This window comes from Xiphophorus couchianus, chromosome 2 (assembly GCF_001444195.1).
Source record: "Xiphophorus couchianus chromosome 2, X_couchianus-1.0, whole genome shotgun sequence".
Taxonomy (NCBI): domain Eukaryota; kingdom Metazoa; phylum Chordata; class Actinopteri; order Cyprinodontiformes; family Poeciliidae; genus Xiphophorus; species Xiphophorus couchianus.
Window position 1 is genome coordinate 1 of NC_040229.1, and position 15,480 is coordinate 15,480.

The 15,480-nt window shown below is 36.6% G+C and overlaps 1 protein-coding gene across 1 annotated transcript; it reads right to left on the reverse strand.

The window, feature by feature from the left end:
* Positions 1-15,320, reverse strand: spop (speckle type BTB/POZ protein). The gene is made up of 10 exons (XM_028005141.1): positions 15,226-15,320; positions 9,247-9,463; positions 8,797-8,918; positions 7,408-7,559; positions 6,575-6,702; positions 6,324-6,501; positions 4,844-4,899; positions 3,760-3,882; positions 2,413-2,555; positions 1-381 (listed from the first exon to the last, which is right to left on the reverse strand). Exons 2-10 carry the CDS (start codon positions 9,322-9,324, stop codon positions 237-239), a joined length of 1,125 nt encoding a protein of 374 aa, XP_027860942.1. The 5' UTR covers positions 9,325-9,463; positions 15,226-15,320; the 3' UTR covers positions 1-236.
* Between the last annotated feature and the right edge of the window lie 160 nt (positions 15,321-15,480).

Consider the following 15,480-nt stretch of genomic DNA (forward strand, 5'->3'; position numbering starts at 1 on the left):
GGGTTCTGCGGGTTTTATTGTAAACACTAAAAAATCCACGTTACAATCCCCTCTTCCTCCTCTTCCTCTTCTTCCTCTTCTTCTTCTTTAAAAAGACAGGATACAGCAGGTTCTGGGTGGTAGTGTTGTAGGTAACATCAAGGAGACTGGTTATCCCTGTGTGTCTGGGAGCTTTTGTCTGTGCGTGTGTGTGTATGAGAGAGAGAGAGAGCGAGCGAGAGTGTGTTTTGTTGCCTTTAGGATTGTTTGAGGCGCTTGCGGGGCGGTCCGAGGAAGGGGCACTGGGCGGACGCCAGCGAGCGGTAAGCTTCAGCCACCAGGTGCGGATGGGAGGCGACCATCGACTTCCAGCCGGCGGTTTCCATCACCTCCGCTGCGTGGCTGGAGGGACGAGAGACAGAGGTCACCAGAGGTCAAACCAAACCGCCTGGCACATGTAGAAAAAATGGTTTTCATAGCTGGACATTCATTTCAAATAAAAAAAAAAAGGAAATAAAATTTTTTATTTCCTTTTTTTTCCCAAAAGGAAATTAAATGCTGTTCACTATAATCATAATTATAAGGTTTTTTTTTTATCTGTTAACCTTTAAAGTTCGTAATAAAGTCCAGATTCCTGATTTCTTCAACTTAAGTAGAAATCAGGAAAAAAAAAAACATTCTGTAAAAAATGTAAATTAAAAATTAGAAAGAATCAATAAATAAGAGAATTTTAAAAAAACCATTAAAAATCAGTTGGAATACCAAAAAACGAAGGATGAACCGATCGATCGATATCAATATTGATAACCGATATACTGTAGGTCTCCAACAAATCAGTTTTATTTTTCTGAATTTCACATTTTCCATTTAATCATATTTATTGTTATGGTGCGAATGAATACGGTAGTTTCTTAGTTTGTTTACTAACAGTTTTGTTAGTAAACAAACTACTTGTAGTTTGTTTACTAACCGTTTTTTTAGTAAACAAACTACTTGTAGTTTGTTTACTAACCAGCTGTACCAGACAAACTACAGTTTACTAACAAACTGCCGTGATCCGGCAGAACATTGAATGTTTTCTTTTAAATAATTTTTTTAATCAATAACCATAAAAATAAATCAATCAATAAACACAAAAAAGTAGAAATAAAATTTTTTTATACAAAATTCAAATTCAAAATAAAAAAAATCAATAAATAAGAGAAAGTCCCAGTTTTCCCACTTCCAAAGAATATCAACATATTTTAATAAATCTCTTCCACAACGTTTTTCTGAAAAAAGGGCTTTACAAGATACTTAAAAGCATTTCTGTTATTGTTTGAAAGAACTAAAACTCCTGATATTTTGATGTTTTTTAACATTTTAAAATGTTTTTTAGAGTTGAACTCAACACCAAAATGTGTCCATCATAGAAACGTTGCATTATTTTACCAAACAATCTGCAAATCTGCTTAATTTCTTTCCTATATTTCATTCAACACACAAAACAACAAAACATAAACATAAAATATTAGAAATGCATTAAAAGATGCAAATAAACAAATAATTCAATTCCTTTTTTAAATAAGAAAATAAACATTTTACTACCTGAAATGCAGTAACAGCATCCCTTTAGTGAAAGTTTGATTAATTCCAGGAAATCTGAAGCTAAAAATACTTTAACATCAACATGTGAAAATTCTGGCTTTTCTGTGGAGCAGCTGATTATTTCTGAATTAACTGATTGACAATTAGATGGAAAAATTTCCCTAAAAGGAGATTTCTGTTTTTAAGAAGTTGAACCTAAGCTATAACTGACATTTGAATAGTTTGGGTCGAACATATTTACAGTTTAGGCTTAATTGCTGTGATGTTCTTTCAGAAATTGGTCTCTTTTTTGAGTCTGTGTACTTCATTTATCGATTACTAAATGAATTGATAGTTACTTCAACAATCGATTAATTGTGATTAATCACTTCACCCGTATGTGAATCCTCACAAAAAACTACATTTTTCATGATGAATCAGTAAAAAACATTCAGTATTGAGAAAGGGGTAGTGCGTTTCTTTATCATATTTTGTCTATTTATGTTTCTTACCGCTAACGCAAACATTTTTGTGACCCATCGGCTCCTACACAAAGTCTGTGTGAGCCAGAAGTCTGTAAAGACACGTGATCGATCTTTATCACACATCCCGTCTCTGCGGCAACAGAGGAGGTGGCAATGGGGCGCGGCGAGGAGTCAGGATGCCCTGATCCTTCGGGAACATTCGCCACGCTTTAATAACATCAAACCCGCCACTTCGCCGAGACACGTGTGAAATTAAATCAGGAACTCTAACAAACCAGAGTCCTGGTGCCGTCTGAAAGGAAGAAACGAGATTAAACGAGCTGACACGACGCGAACACGGCGGACCTGTGAGGCGCGACGAAGAGTCTGTGTGTGAACTCACTAGTTGATGAAGTCGACCGCCTGCGTTTTGAGCTGGTCGGCGCTGTGCAGGTCGGCCAGGATGAGGATCTCGGCGGCGTTCTCCACGGACAGGCTGGTGCACAGCGCGTCTTCGCACATGACCTTGAGTCTCTCCAGAGCGTACTGAAAGGAGACAGAGACACAGAGGCTTTAGTGTTCCCTATACTTTCCTCTATTTTATAGCAACAAAATTTTAAATCTAACTTCTGACAGAGATAACTGGTTATAAGAGGAGGATAGTGCAGCTACAAAAAATGTACTCAGGTAAAAATAGCACTACTTGAACTGGAGGTGCAACCCTGTGAATTCTGAATCAATTTTAAAGTGCGTTTAAACTGAAGGTTTCCTATTTGAATGTTGCTTGTTCTTGTTTACATTTGAAAATTTCGCAAAATTGGAGGGCAAAAAGACGCTTTCTTTACTTCCCATCCATAACCGCAATGTCGCGGAGAAACAGCTCCGTTAGCAAAGTGAAACCTGGAGGTGTGGGTTTTATTATTAATTCAGTGCAATGCACCACAAAAAAGGAAGGAAAAAAACCCGCAGAAAACCATTGAGGAAAACTCATATTCTTCTTTTTTCTCGCTTTTTGTGCCGGCTACGCTACACGCAGACTCGTTGCTGTAGCAACTGACAACAACGCCGCTTCACGTTTCAGGTTTCAACACCAAACATTTCCCGCATAAAGAACCGAACATTCAGTCTGTTCCAGTTTTATGTTTTAAGGCTCGATGTTTGTTTTGAGATTAACATCAAAGAGTGTCGCCTTTTTTTGTTTTTTATCTGAAACGAAACACACCGAATTCCACAGCACATCTACATGTTACGGTTTTCAAAGTCAAGCTAGCATAACAGAACTGCTTCCCTCTCCCTATATATATTTTTCTCTTAAACTTTTTCCTGGCCTTGATATCTAGTTGTTGCAGTGTTGACACTTAGTAGGGACGCAAAGCACCGCGTCCCTTTTCTTTTTATATATCAGGCGTACAATTAAGATTTAGCGCGTTATATTGACAACTTGTCAGCTAAAACCAAAGCTATTCATCGCCAGCTAACAGCTGGGCGGCTGTTTTCCCCATGGTATAAATTTTTAACAATAGCCAGGCAGAAGATCATAAACAATTGGATATAATAAACATTGTAGAAACTTAAATGTAGCTGCATTTCGAAATGCGTTAACTGGTGTATGTGACCTGAATCACATTGGAAATATTTACAAATGACATGTTTTCTACCTGCTTAATGAAGAATATAATAAAATATCTACTGCTGAAATGTCTTCATTCCAACCTATGATGAGCCCTTGAGGAAAAAGTGAGTGCATTACCTTATCGGCTGCTGCTAGCAGGTCGTCGGCCATCTTGTCCAGGTTGGGAGCTTTGTCTGTGTAAATGAAGCACATCATCTCCTTGAAAACTTCTGGCTCCACGTCGTTGATCTCCACACGATTCTGACGGAGGAGGACGGTTGATTAATGAGATTTATTAAAACCCTGTTTGTGATCAGTAAAACTTTAGTTATTCCAGTGAATAAGGGAATTTTATAGGTATTTTTTCACAGCTATTCAACTTTGACTTTTATTATTTTTCACTGATAAAAGACGCTTGAAACACAGATTGTGAAACATTCACTTAAAATGTTATTTTTGTTCTTGTGTCCAGAGTTTCTACACATTTTCCACTTTGAAATTTCATCCTTTTTCAGGTTTTTCCCCATCAGTTTTAATAACACTTAACATTTGAAAAGGAAAAAAATAACATTTACCTGCTTAGTTTTTCCCTATAATTTCTGCAACAAATCATGAAAGAACACCGTACTAAAGAAAAGGTGGTCAGGAGCTAATCCGTAGGGTTTTTTCTTTCCTTTTTTCTCATTTTCTGGTAATTATTTTTTTTAAAATGTTGTTAAATCTTCACTTAATTATCCTAAATGTACAATAAATTAATTAAAACAAACGCTGGGACACGTCAGCCCTTTTATTGTATTTGTAAAGATATCAAGTTATGTGCTTCATCAAAGACAAATTATGCCACTTTAGTGAAAACCAATGTAAATATGATCTAATGATAACATTTTTTCAAATTTATTCAAAATTTATTTAAAATTAAAAGTATCTCTGCTGGTCTGACTAAACAAACAAAAATCAGTGGGGCTGTAATTTCATCTCTTGTCGTCAACAGAAGAGGCGAAAAAGCAATTCTCTGTTTCTGTGGCTCTAACAGTGAAGGATGAGTCCCGACCCCCGAGTGAAAGCGGGACAATTGCGTTTGGGTTTCACTATCATCCAGTTTCTGCAAACACCTTTGTGTTGCAGCTGTTCAGTGACATGCAATCTTTCAAAAATTGGAAAATTACAGCCATCAAGGAACAAAACAAACTAATTTTTTAGGAGAGGGACGGTTCGGACTCACCTTTTTGCTCTCCTCCATCTCGTGCTCAAACATGGCGCTGAATACAGGGGAACGCGCTGAAACAGAGGAAACAATATCAAGCACTTTTGAGCACATGCAAGCTTGTTTTAAGTAAATTATTCCTTAACAATTGACATGACGTCGGCTCCGCCCCCATGCGGAAGTAGAGCAGTCCCCCGACAACCACACCGTTATTAAGGCAGACTAACAGACCTCAGTGCGTTACCCTAGACATTTTTTGAGTCAATTTCGCCTTATAAACCAACGCTGAGGCAAAGACGGCGGGCAAGAAAATTCTGTAACTACGTCAGGTCTGTAAGGTTATTGGCGGGAAATAACGGAAAAATCAACGATAAAGACCAAGAGGACAAATGAGGGACAAAAAAGTCTGATCGGATGTAAGTGTGAACGCTGCGGGACAAAATGGGTGAGTAATTACTTAAATAATACCGGCTTGTGAAAATCCGCCTTCAGGAAAATGCTTAGAAATAAACAGTAGCATGAAACGGTGTTGAAATGCCAATATAGCAGGTTAGCGCAGTTTGTTTTCATGCTGCCACAGAGCTATCGTTGGAATCTACATGCATAAAATCCAGCATAACTACCTTCACTTATTGATCTGGAAATGATTAGATGTTTAGCATTGCTACTTTAATCTAACTGAGTTGTGAGCCGTTAGCACAGAGTTACCAGTAAGAATCATTACTGAAGGTAATTACTACCAGTTACCTTCGTGGTGCTGACTAACATGGTAGTTCCCGTCCATCGGTTTCATTCAACTGGACCTGAGGTCGGCTGCAGTCCATGATCCATTTCTTGCGTTATTCCAGATTCCTTTTAGATTTTGGAAATGTGATAAATTGTATTCCACCCTCTGTATGTTCTGGGTGACGGCTGTCAGGATTGCATATTACCCACTGACAACTTGGACCGTGATTATCTATTATTTTCCTCCAAATCTCTGTGACTGCAGTGTGTTTTCTATGATAGAAACTGTCAATACTGTTGGAGAACTGTACTTGGAATGCTGATTGGTCAGTTTCTGACAAATGCCCTGGAATGATTGGGGGAGGATTGCTCTATGTCAGCAGGGGGCGGAGCCGGCGTCATGTCAATTCCAGACCGAACGGATCAGCGACGACCCAGACAAATTACCGTAATAACCCCCAGACTTTGTGCTATCTGAAAAATTCCAACAGTTTTGGAAAGGGTAGACGTTGCGCTTTCCAGCCAACATCGGGTTATTACGGTAATTTCACTCCCACCGTAGCAGGAAGTGAAATTAACCGGAGGTAAACTGCAAAAATAACTTCCTAGATATTGAAAGTTTTAGTTGTTATGGATAAATCGGAAAATATATTTACACACAGGACATTGAAAGAACTGCATACAATTAAAATAAGCAAAAATATCCAGGCGGACATTTGAAACTTAGGACTTGGAGGGTTTCAGGGTTAACCTGATAGGTGTGTTTGTTTACCTGCCAGGATGGCTTTGTGGGCCTGAAACTCCTGTCCAGCCACACACAGGGAGCAGTCTGTGAAGCGCGAGTTCTCCCACAAGCCACCCAGCTCGTCCGCTAGCCGGCAGTCCGGTACCTTCACCATGTTCATCGTGTTCTGACCCGATATGTTGACCGAGTCCTGCACAACGCTCACCTGAAGGAAGCAAAGCCGCAGCTGAAACACAGCTCAGTAAACGCGATGAAAACGGGAGAAAAATCAGCGTTACCTCGCAGAACAGCGTTAGCTTATCGTCAGGTAGGAGACCGTTAGCCTCGTCCAGGAGGAAGTCTCTCCGGATGAACTTCTTAAAGCCCCAGTCTTTTCCCTGGACGAAGCGGTACGCCCTCTGGCTTTCTGCAGACGGACAAAGAAATGGTTCAACGTTTAAAAGAAATACACTGTAAAAAATTATCATTTTAAAATGTTACCACAGGTGGGAGGACTATCCAAAAATTGTACTCAAGTAGGAGTAATACAACATATTTTTACTCAAGTTAAAAGTAGCTGTCCAAGAAATTACTCAAGGAAAGTAAAAAGGTATTAGGTAAAACATTACAAAATAATTAATCAAATCCTAAATCATTATTTTTTTTTAAATTACATCATCAGATGAACCAAAAACAGTGGAAATTTCCGCATTTTAAAGATGAAAATGACAAGTAACAAAAATAACGAAATCAGGCAAAAGGAAAAGAAAGAAAACTTATGAAACTTTAACAGAAACTGCAGGTGTGTCTGTGTCTGGTGAATTTTTGGTTAAAACATGTTTGTTTTTCACTCAGTGGGTAGAAAATCCAGACATTTTGCTCCAGTAAAAATACTTCACAATAAAATTACTCAGAAGTACAGCATAGTAAAAACACTTTTATAAGTACATTTGTTCAAAAATGTTACTCACGTTAATATAACTAGTTACTACCCAGCTCTGAATGCTCCATAATGTTAATTCAAATTGCTTGTTTTGTTCTTGTTTCCTGCCCTTTGATATACAGGGCATTATAACTAAACTATATTATTATTATTATTATTATTATTATTATTATTAATGTTTTTGCTCACCCATTGCTTTGGTCTCCTCTCCCTTGGCGTTGAGGATGGAGAACTTGAACTTTGCTCGCACCTCTGCTTTTGGACAGCTGACCAGCAGCAGGTACAGAGACAGGTAATCTTTGCTTTCCTCATCCAGGCCTTTGGGATTCACTCGCAAACACCTGAGGAAAAAAAGAAATAAGAGCTCCTGTTGGTGCTAACCGACCCAAAACGTACTGGTTTCACTGGAAGAATACTTCACCTACAAAATGGGAAAATGTCTTGCTGTAAGTGAAAAAATCTGCTAGTAGAACTAGAACTTGGTTGCTAGGTGACGGGCTGGGATTGGCAGGTGTTGCTAGGTAACGGTTGTGAGACACACTGCCAGCGGAACTAGCACTTTTTCATTAATATCAAGAAATTATTGGCGTATAAAAAGCTCCTATTTCCAGCTGAACAGCTACTTCTAATTTATTTTTGTCTTATTTAAAGTGTACTAAGATGTATTCCGAAGAAATTAAGAGCAAAAAAACTTGGTAAGATTTGTATTTTTTTTTGTAATACGGAGAGTTGTTTAGCTCAAAGTTTAATTCTAATTCAAAATTTCTAGAATGGCACCATTCATGGAGCAGCTCCATTATGTTAGCCCTGATTTACTGTTTTTTTTTAGATATTATGATAATCATTTTTTCTTTGAGGCGTTGCATGTTTGGACAATTATTCCCTCTGGTTTTGTTCGCATCTCATCACCATTCTTTGAAGGTACTTCAATGATACGAGTTACGGCAACATTTAGTTTTTCTTTGGGGTAAATACAGTCATTTTGTATTGAATACTCATATATTACAACGTCCTAGTCGTTGTAACATATTTAAGTCCTGACTTAAATCCAACTGAGAATCGCTGGCAAGATTCGAAATCCAGCTAAATTTAGCAAAGAATTGGAAAAAAATGTCCAGATTCAAAATACTTGTAGATTAAATTACAGCAAAAGATAAATTTAAGGGACTAAACACAACAGCAGAGATATGAAGGTTCAGGTTCTCACCCAGGAAACTAGCCAAACGCGGTGTTAACGTTGTCCTACAATGTTTTCATGTTTAAAAAAGTTGACAGAATATTTTGGAAATAAAACATCAACAACAAAGAAAATAGATTAATAGAAGGTTATGCCGTTATCTTTTTAAATAGGTAATTGTCTACTAAAGATTAATAATGTTTTATATTGCTTTTACTGCTACTGTTGTACATATAAAAAATTGTAATTTAAAATAAACAGGTAACACTTAGCCTGGCGGGGGAGGAAGTAAAGCCTGGTGGCCCGCCAGGCTTATAATACACTGGGGAGTGAAAATATGAAGTTTGATTTCCAGCCTGTATTTTGTGTTTTTTTAACAGAATATTTCCTGTTATTCTCACCATTTGAGTTTGTCGTTGGCCCCAGAAGAGAAGGTCGAACTCTTGATGACTTCGCCCATTTCCTCACGACAGAAGCTGAAGTTGTTGATGGTCCACATGTAGGAAAACTTCACCACTTTGATCTGGTAGAGAGAGACGACGCAGCAAAAGATTGAGGTGTTTTATGATAGATAAATGCCTTAATTTATTTATTCAAGAACTTTTTTACTTTCTTAAGGTAAGTTTTCAAACTTTTCATACACAACATATTTATCAATAAGCTCCTTTTTAAACTTTGTTTTGTTCCAAAGTTTTATCTTTGCATTAAAAGTTTCATGTCAGTCTTATGCACAACTCTTCAAATGAAGTATTTCTGTCTCTTTTTAGTTTTTAGTTGGTGTCTGAAAGTATCAACTGCAAATAACATTTACAAGCGTTGTCACAGAATTGTGCAGGTTGAAATCATCTTACCTGCGTGTAGCACCAGCTCTCGGCCACGGGCCCGCTGGACATTTCCGCAGGGGGCGGCGGACTCGGGACCCTGGACATTGCCAGCGTGACAGAGGGAGGAGTGGGACACAAGGGTGAAGAAGAAGGAGAAGAGCTGGAATGTGACACTTCCTCTAGTCAGCGTCGGGTCCCGACGTCCATCTGCATCGGTGAACAGCAGAGGGAAGCAGGGCGCCCCCTACAGGCAGAACCAGACACAGTAGAGTCAATATTGTTATTATTCAGTTCATGTTGCAGGATGAGAAACTGTCTCTGAGTATCGTTTTAATGTCGGGGTGAAAAATAAACAAGGATCCTGGTTCACCTGAACAGAAAGAATCAAGTTTAAAATTAATTTATTTGTATAATAAATTAATTTTATTGTATAAATTATACAAGTTTTACCAAAGAAAGAAAGAAAGGAAAGACGGACGGATGGAAGGAAGGAGAGAGAGAAGGAGGGAGGGAGAAAAACAAGAAAAAAGAAAGAAGGAAGGAATAAAGAAAGAAAGAAGGGAGGGAGCGATGAAGGAAGTTGTTCTTATTTGTTCTGTGCGATCAGGCGGAGCTGATGGATTCTGTCATGAGGAATTCATGACACAATTTAATCTTCATTATTTACAACTGATATTGTTTCAATATCAATATGCCGCCTTAATCTGGGATCGTAATCTGTCATCAGAACCAATCAATGGGATTAAAGTGAAATATAAAATATTCAACAATAAATAAATTAGAATCAAAGTTAGTAGAACAGACAGATAAATAATTAGACTTTGGTCTGAATTTTAAATCAAAGTTATTGAGAAAATCCGTTGATAATACTCAGGAACAAATTAATCAATCCAGATTTCCATCTATCAATTAATAAATGATCATAAATTATCAGCAGCAGCTTTTCTTATTCTGCACCAGGTGAGACGGAGAGAGAAGATGACCAGCGAAGAAAGCGCAGAGGGAGACGATTAAAGGAAAAGTGAAATGAAAAATCAAGAGGTGGATGAAGGATGGAGCCGCATCTGTGGAACCATTCACCAAGATAAATTGGAACAAAAAGAGGTTAGATGGAGGCGGCAGAAAATCAAAGAAACACATGAAAGAGAAATCAAATCCAGATCTACAGACAGGAGGGGAAACTTTAAACCTGCAGGTTCGAAACGACACCCAGAGCGGGCAGAGTACCCAAAAAATACTCAATAAGAGTAAAAAAGTATTTGGTGAAAAGTACTGAGTAACTAACCAAGTTATCAATCATTTAATATTTAAAAATTACATAATAATATAAAGTTAAGAGGAAAATTTAGGTATTTTAAGGGTTAAATTGACAATAATTCATATAAGTAACAGAAAATAACAAAAGCAGGTAGAAGACTTTTTTCTTTCAAAATAAAACGTACAAAACTATAACAGAAACTGTAAGTGTGTGTTTGTGTCTGGTAAATTTTTGGTTTGTTTTTCATTCAGTGGGTAGAAAATCCAGAAATTTTAGGAGTAGAAAGAGTAGAAATACGTCATAATAAAATTACTCAAGTAAATTGTAGTAAAAAAAAATACTCCTAAAAGTACATTTACTACCCAACTCTAACAATGAAATACAAGATGTTTTTAAAAAGCTAGATAAAATGGTAAATGGAGACTCAAGAACATTGAAATAATAGAAAATAAACACAGTAAGGTATCCAGAAAAGTTATGAAATAAAACAGAATCGGTTTCATTTGCTGCACAGAGCAGTCAGAGTTTATAACCTATTAATTATGAAATAAACAAATAGGCCTGTCATAACAAACAATAAATCAATTAATCGCACAGTAAATTAAAACGAGCTCATTAAATTTCCATTTGATTTATCATATCAACAGACACTACACATTAACAAAGTACTACACTGGACTCTTTTCCTATTTTTCCTTTTTTTCCTTTATTGTAAACCCAATTCTAACATCTGTATTTTTTATTTATTATATGACAATAAAAATTTAAATAAAAAGAAGATAATTCTGCTATTGATACCAACAAACAAACATCAGAATATTGATGAAATGAAGCTTTAATTTGCTAAAATTCACCCTGAAATTTTTGCTTTATGCACCAAGATGTTGTAATTTATCAGCACACTTTGTTGAGAGCAAACATCCACAACAGCCAGACATTTGACCTGAAGGTAAAAAAAAAAAGTGAAATTTGAAAACATGTGGGACAGAAAGTTAAAGTTATGTCCTTTTCATCGACATTTCACATAAGAAAGAAGAAATCAATCTCCGCTCCAAATTAAAGACTGAAAGTATGAAGGCATTTCAGAGCGCAATTTCCAAGAGAGATGAAAAAACTGCAGCGCTTGTCAAAGTGTCAGCGAACACAACGTCTGTTTCCAAAGCGCCGGTCTGTGAGGACGGCGGCGAGCCAAAGACGAACCTTAAAGCTGTAATTGGTACAGGAGCCGGGATCGATTGCAACGAGCGCGCTCGGCCTCAGTGGAAGCGATTTCATATTCTGCCCTCGGTCACGGCGCTTCTCCTTCCCTAAAAACTCAATCTCAGTGAGGTATGAACTATTGATTCTGCAGCAGCGACCGGCTCGCCTCGCTTTCATCCCCCCACCAACAACAGTCCTCCGACTTTGTGCGGACCCGCAATTACAGCGAAGGGCAAAAAAAGAAAGAAAGAAAGCATTAGCAGCCGGCCTTCACCTCCTCCCATCTGTGGTTCCCAACAAAAACTCTGCGTTTTCTCCACACCTGGCAGGTTAAACGCAGGAGGGACCCCAATGCATAACTAATGCCTCCGCTCACCTCGTCCAGACAATTCAAGCTCTACACTTCATTTATTTTACATTTAAACCTGGCCTGCAACTAGCAATTATTCTGACGATTAATCGATTTATCGAATAAAAAAAATCGCCACATTCTGCTGATTCAATAAAAGATGCAAATAAACAAATATTCAATTCCTTTTTATTAAGAAAATAAACATTTTAAAATGCAATAGCAGCATTTGTTTAGTGAACGCTGAATCATTTGTAACATAAGATACATCAGCTCAGCCTTTTCTTCACTTCTCATAAACACAGTGTGGCGCTCATCTCTTTATTTTTATGTTTGTTTGTTTTTATTAACCGATTAATACCAGGATAACAAAAGTACTCAATAGGAGATTTTGTACAAAATTTAAACCAGGTGCAGCTAAAACTGTCACTTGAGGAAATCTTGGTTGAAAATATTTAACGACAAATGTGTGCTTTTTATATCTTAAATGCAAAATGTCTATATGTGTATTATGTTTTCTATATATTTATATTCCAGTCAATAATTAATTGCTTATTAAATTAGTTGACTATTATTGATAATTGCATTGGGGTTCATTTTTGGGTTAACCAATGAGTAAAATTACATTTGATCTTCTATGCAAAATGTGTATATTTTTCTTAATATCTGCTCAGAGTATGTTGTTCTTTCTGCAAATCACCGTTTTTTGAGTTTGTATTCTCCAGTTAACGATTAATCGATTACTAAATTGGTTGACAGTTATTTCAATAATCAGTTAATCACAATTAATAGTGATTAATTGATTCAGTCCTAGAATGTATATGTGTATATTTCATTACAGTTTTGGATAATTACTGTTCTGAATATGTTGTTCTTTAAGAAAATGGCCTTTTTGAGTCTGCATGCTCTAGTTAATAATTAATCAGTCACTAAATTGGTTGACGATTATTTAAATAATGGCTTAATCACAATTAATCAATTCAGCCCTACTATATCCAAGGCACAAACTTCAGATTTTTATGTTTGTATGAAAATTTGAGAGCAGTTGTTATTTTCCTTTTTCTCCACATTCATGCGTTTTGTGTTGATCCATCCCATAAAACTCCAATAAGAAGCTTTAAGGTTCATGGCTGTAAAGTGACAAAATGTGAAAAAGTTCAATAGGTTTGAATAAGAGAAATGGATGAGCCAGTTCTTCCAGTCAGGACTGATTCTAGCTGTCATGTTAGCATCTTGCTAAGTGTTTAAATCTTTAAATAACTACTGCAGCAAACACTGCCACAAAGCAAGACCCTGACACTGGGGCAAAATTTACATTTTCAGTTATAATAAATAGAAACTCTGATTTATTGTGTGTGTCACATTTAGGTGAGTCCATTTATTCCTTACAAGCCGCTTCAGATTCAAGGCTGAGAAGGTGAAGGGTGACTGAAAAGTCCAACTGAGAGCAAAATACGTTTCACAGCTGTTTGCATAAAAATACTACAATGTTTTTAACGTGGTAAACTGTTTAGCTGAGAAGATAACAACAGACTGCTGCGTTGCCAAAAAGCACTGCAAGACGATATGAAAGCTATTAGCCTCCGTGTCCAGACAATGTTTATACCAACCATGAAACACAAATTTAGATTAAATTTCACTTTGTTTTATAAGTATATTAATATTATGTAACTGAAACAGGTGATATGCATCGACAAGTTCTGCTAAATTAAAAAAATGACTTTCAAGCCATTAAATAAGCTTAAACGTGTAAATTTGACTTAATATTTTCAGATTGAATGAAAAACTCACCAAAACATTCATAAACAAGAGTAACTCAAACACAATATAATTTCCTAAACGTATTTTGAAAACAAGCAAAAACAATCAGTTAAATAAAATTCCTACAAACTTTAAGTTTATGAAGGAATAATGCGCATTTTTTCCTTCAGAAATGTTGATTCACTTCTTTGTTGTTTCGCCAAACTTTACCAAAAATAAAAACAAGCCTTAAAGGTTTATGTGGATATTTTTCATTCAGTTTACGTTTGTCAATGCAGGCAAATCTTATAGAGAAATGAGGTGAGAAACAACAAATAAGAGCAACAAAATGTCAACAACAGGAATGATTATCGTGATTAATTCAACAGTCATTCCTATATCTTAACAAATGTTAAGTTATTCTCGGTAAATAACTTAACATTGCTTCCAAAACAAAGCTTTGTTTGTTCACATGCTGTTTTCATGTTTTATATTGAAAAAAAATGTGGAAAAGTGTTTCTTCTGTGTATTCTACTTTATATTGCAATTATACTAATTACTAGTTTTTTTGTTTTCATTCGTATAAGTCTTAGAAGTACCTGAATTTGCATATAACTTCATATTTTTGACAGATGAAATAAAAAAAATAAAAAAAATCTGATGTACTTCAGTAGTTTTTGTACAGAATACTTTTTACTCTTGGCTGCTACTTTTTACTTTAGAGTAACAATATGCTGAAGCAGCGCTACTCTTGTTTGGCTGTGGTGTATCAGTAATATCTTACTAAACTTTATCATGTCATCTTTGAAACAACCATAAAACCAACCAGCTGCTGAGCCTGTCAGTGTCTGGGCTGCTTCGTTAATTACTTGGGAGGTAAAATACGAGCCCCAACATAAACCACTAACAAATATGCTACAATGTATTGAGTAAAAGATCGTAAATGATACGTATAATAGCGACACGACACAAAATGTCATATTCTATAGTTTAAATGTGAACCTCAAATTTACTTTCATTTAAAAAATAACCGATTTTGCATGAAGTCCAAAACTCTTAAGATGCTGTAAACTTTAACACTTTAGAGTTGGTCATTGCAGGCGGAGCAGGTAGTTAACCTGCTAGCAATACACGTAGCCTACACCTCACTTCATTTCAATTTAAAACACCCAGGAAGACGAAAGGGACAGTTTTAAATGACAAATGACAGCGTCCGACCCTGATAAAACTACAGAAAGCCCATCAATAATCCACGGTAATCTAACGGTAACATGGCAGCTAATTCCAGAGCGGGTCTCGGTTAGCTTCCCTCCTGTAGCAGCTAGCCCGAGACAAACAAATAACACCGGGATTTTTACGCCAATTGATAAATAATAGCGACACAACCGTCCCCATCGTGGGGTTACAAGTTATTAATCCTAATATTATTCTTTTTGGGTTAATCTGTGGACAAACTCACCTTTATGTCGGGTCCAATTAAAACGTTTGCCGACCGGGATTTTCTGTTGTTGTTAGCTAGTGACAGCTCTCCATAATCACGTTCCATTAACAACGCCCCTGGTGTCAAGGCGTGGAATTACAGCCCAGTTACAATAAAAACAAGCTTTTCTCATATTAGCGCAAAATAAATTGGTTAATTTTCATCCTAATGTATAAAAAAAACCTGAAATTGAATATTATGCATGCTTTTGAGTCAACAGCTTGAGTTTAAGTT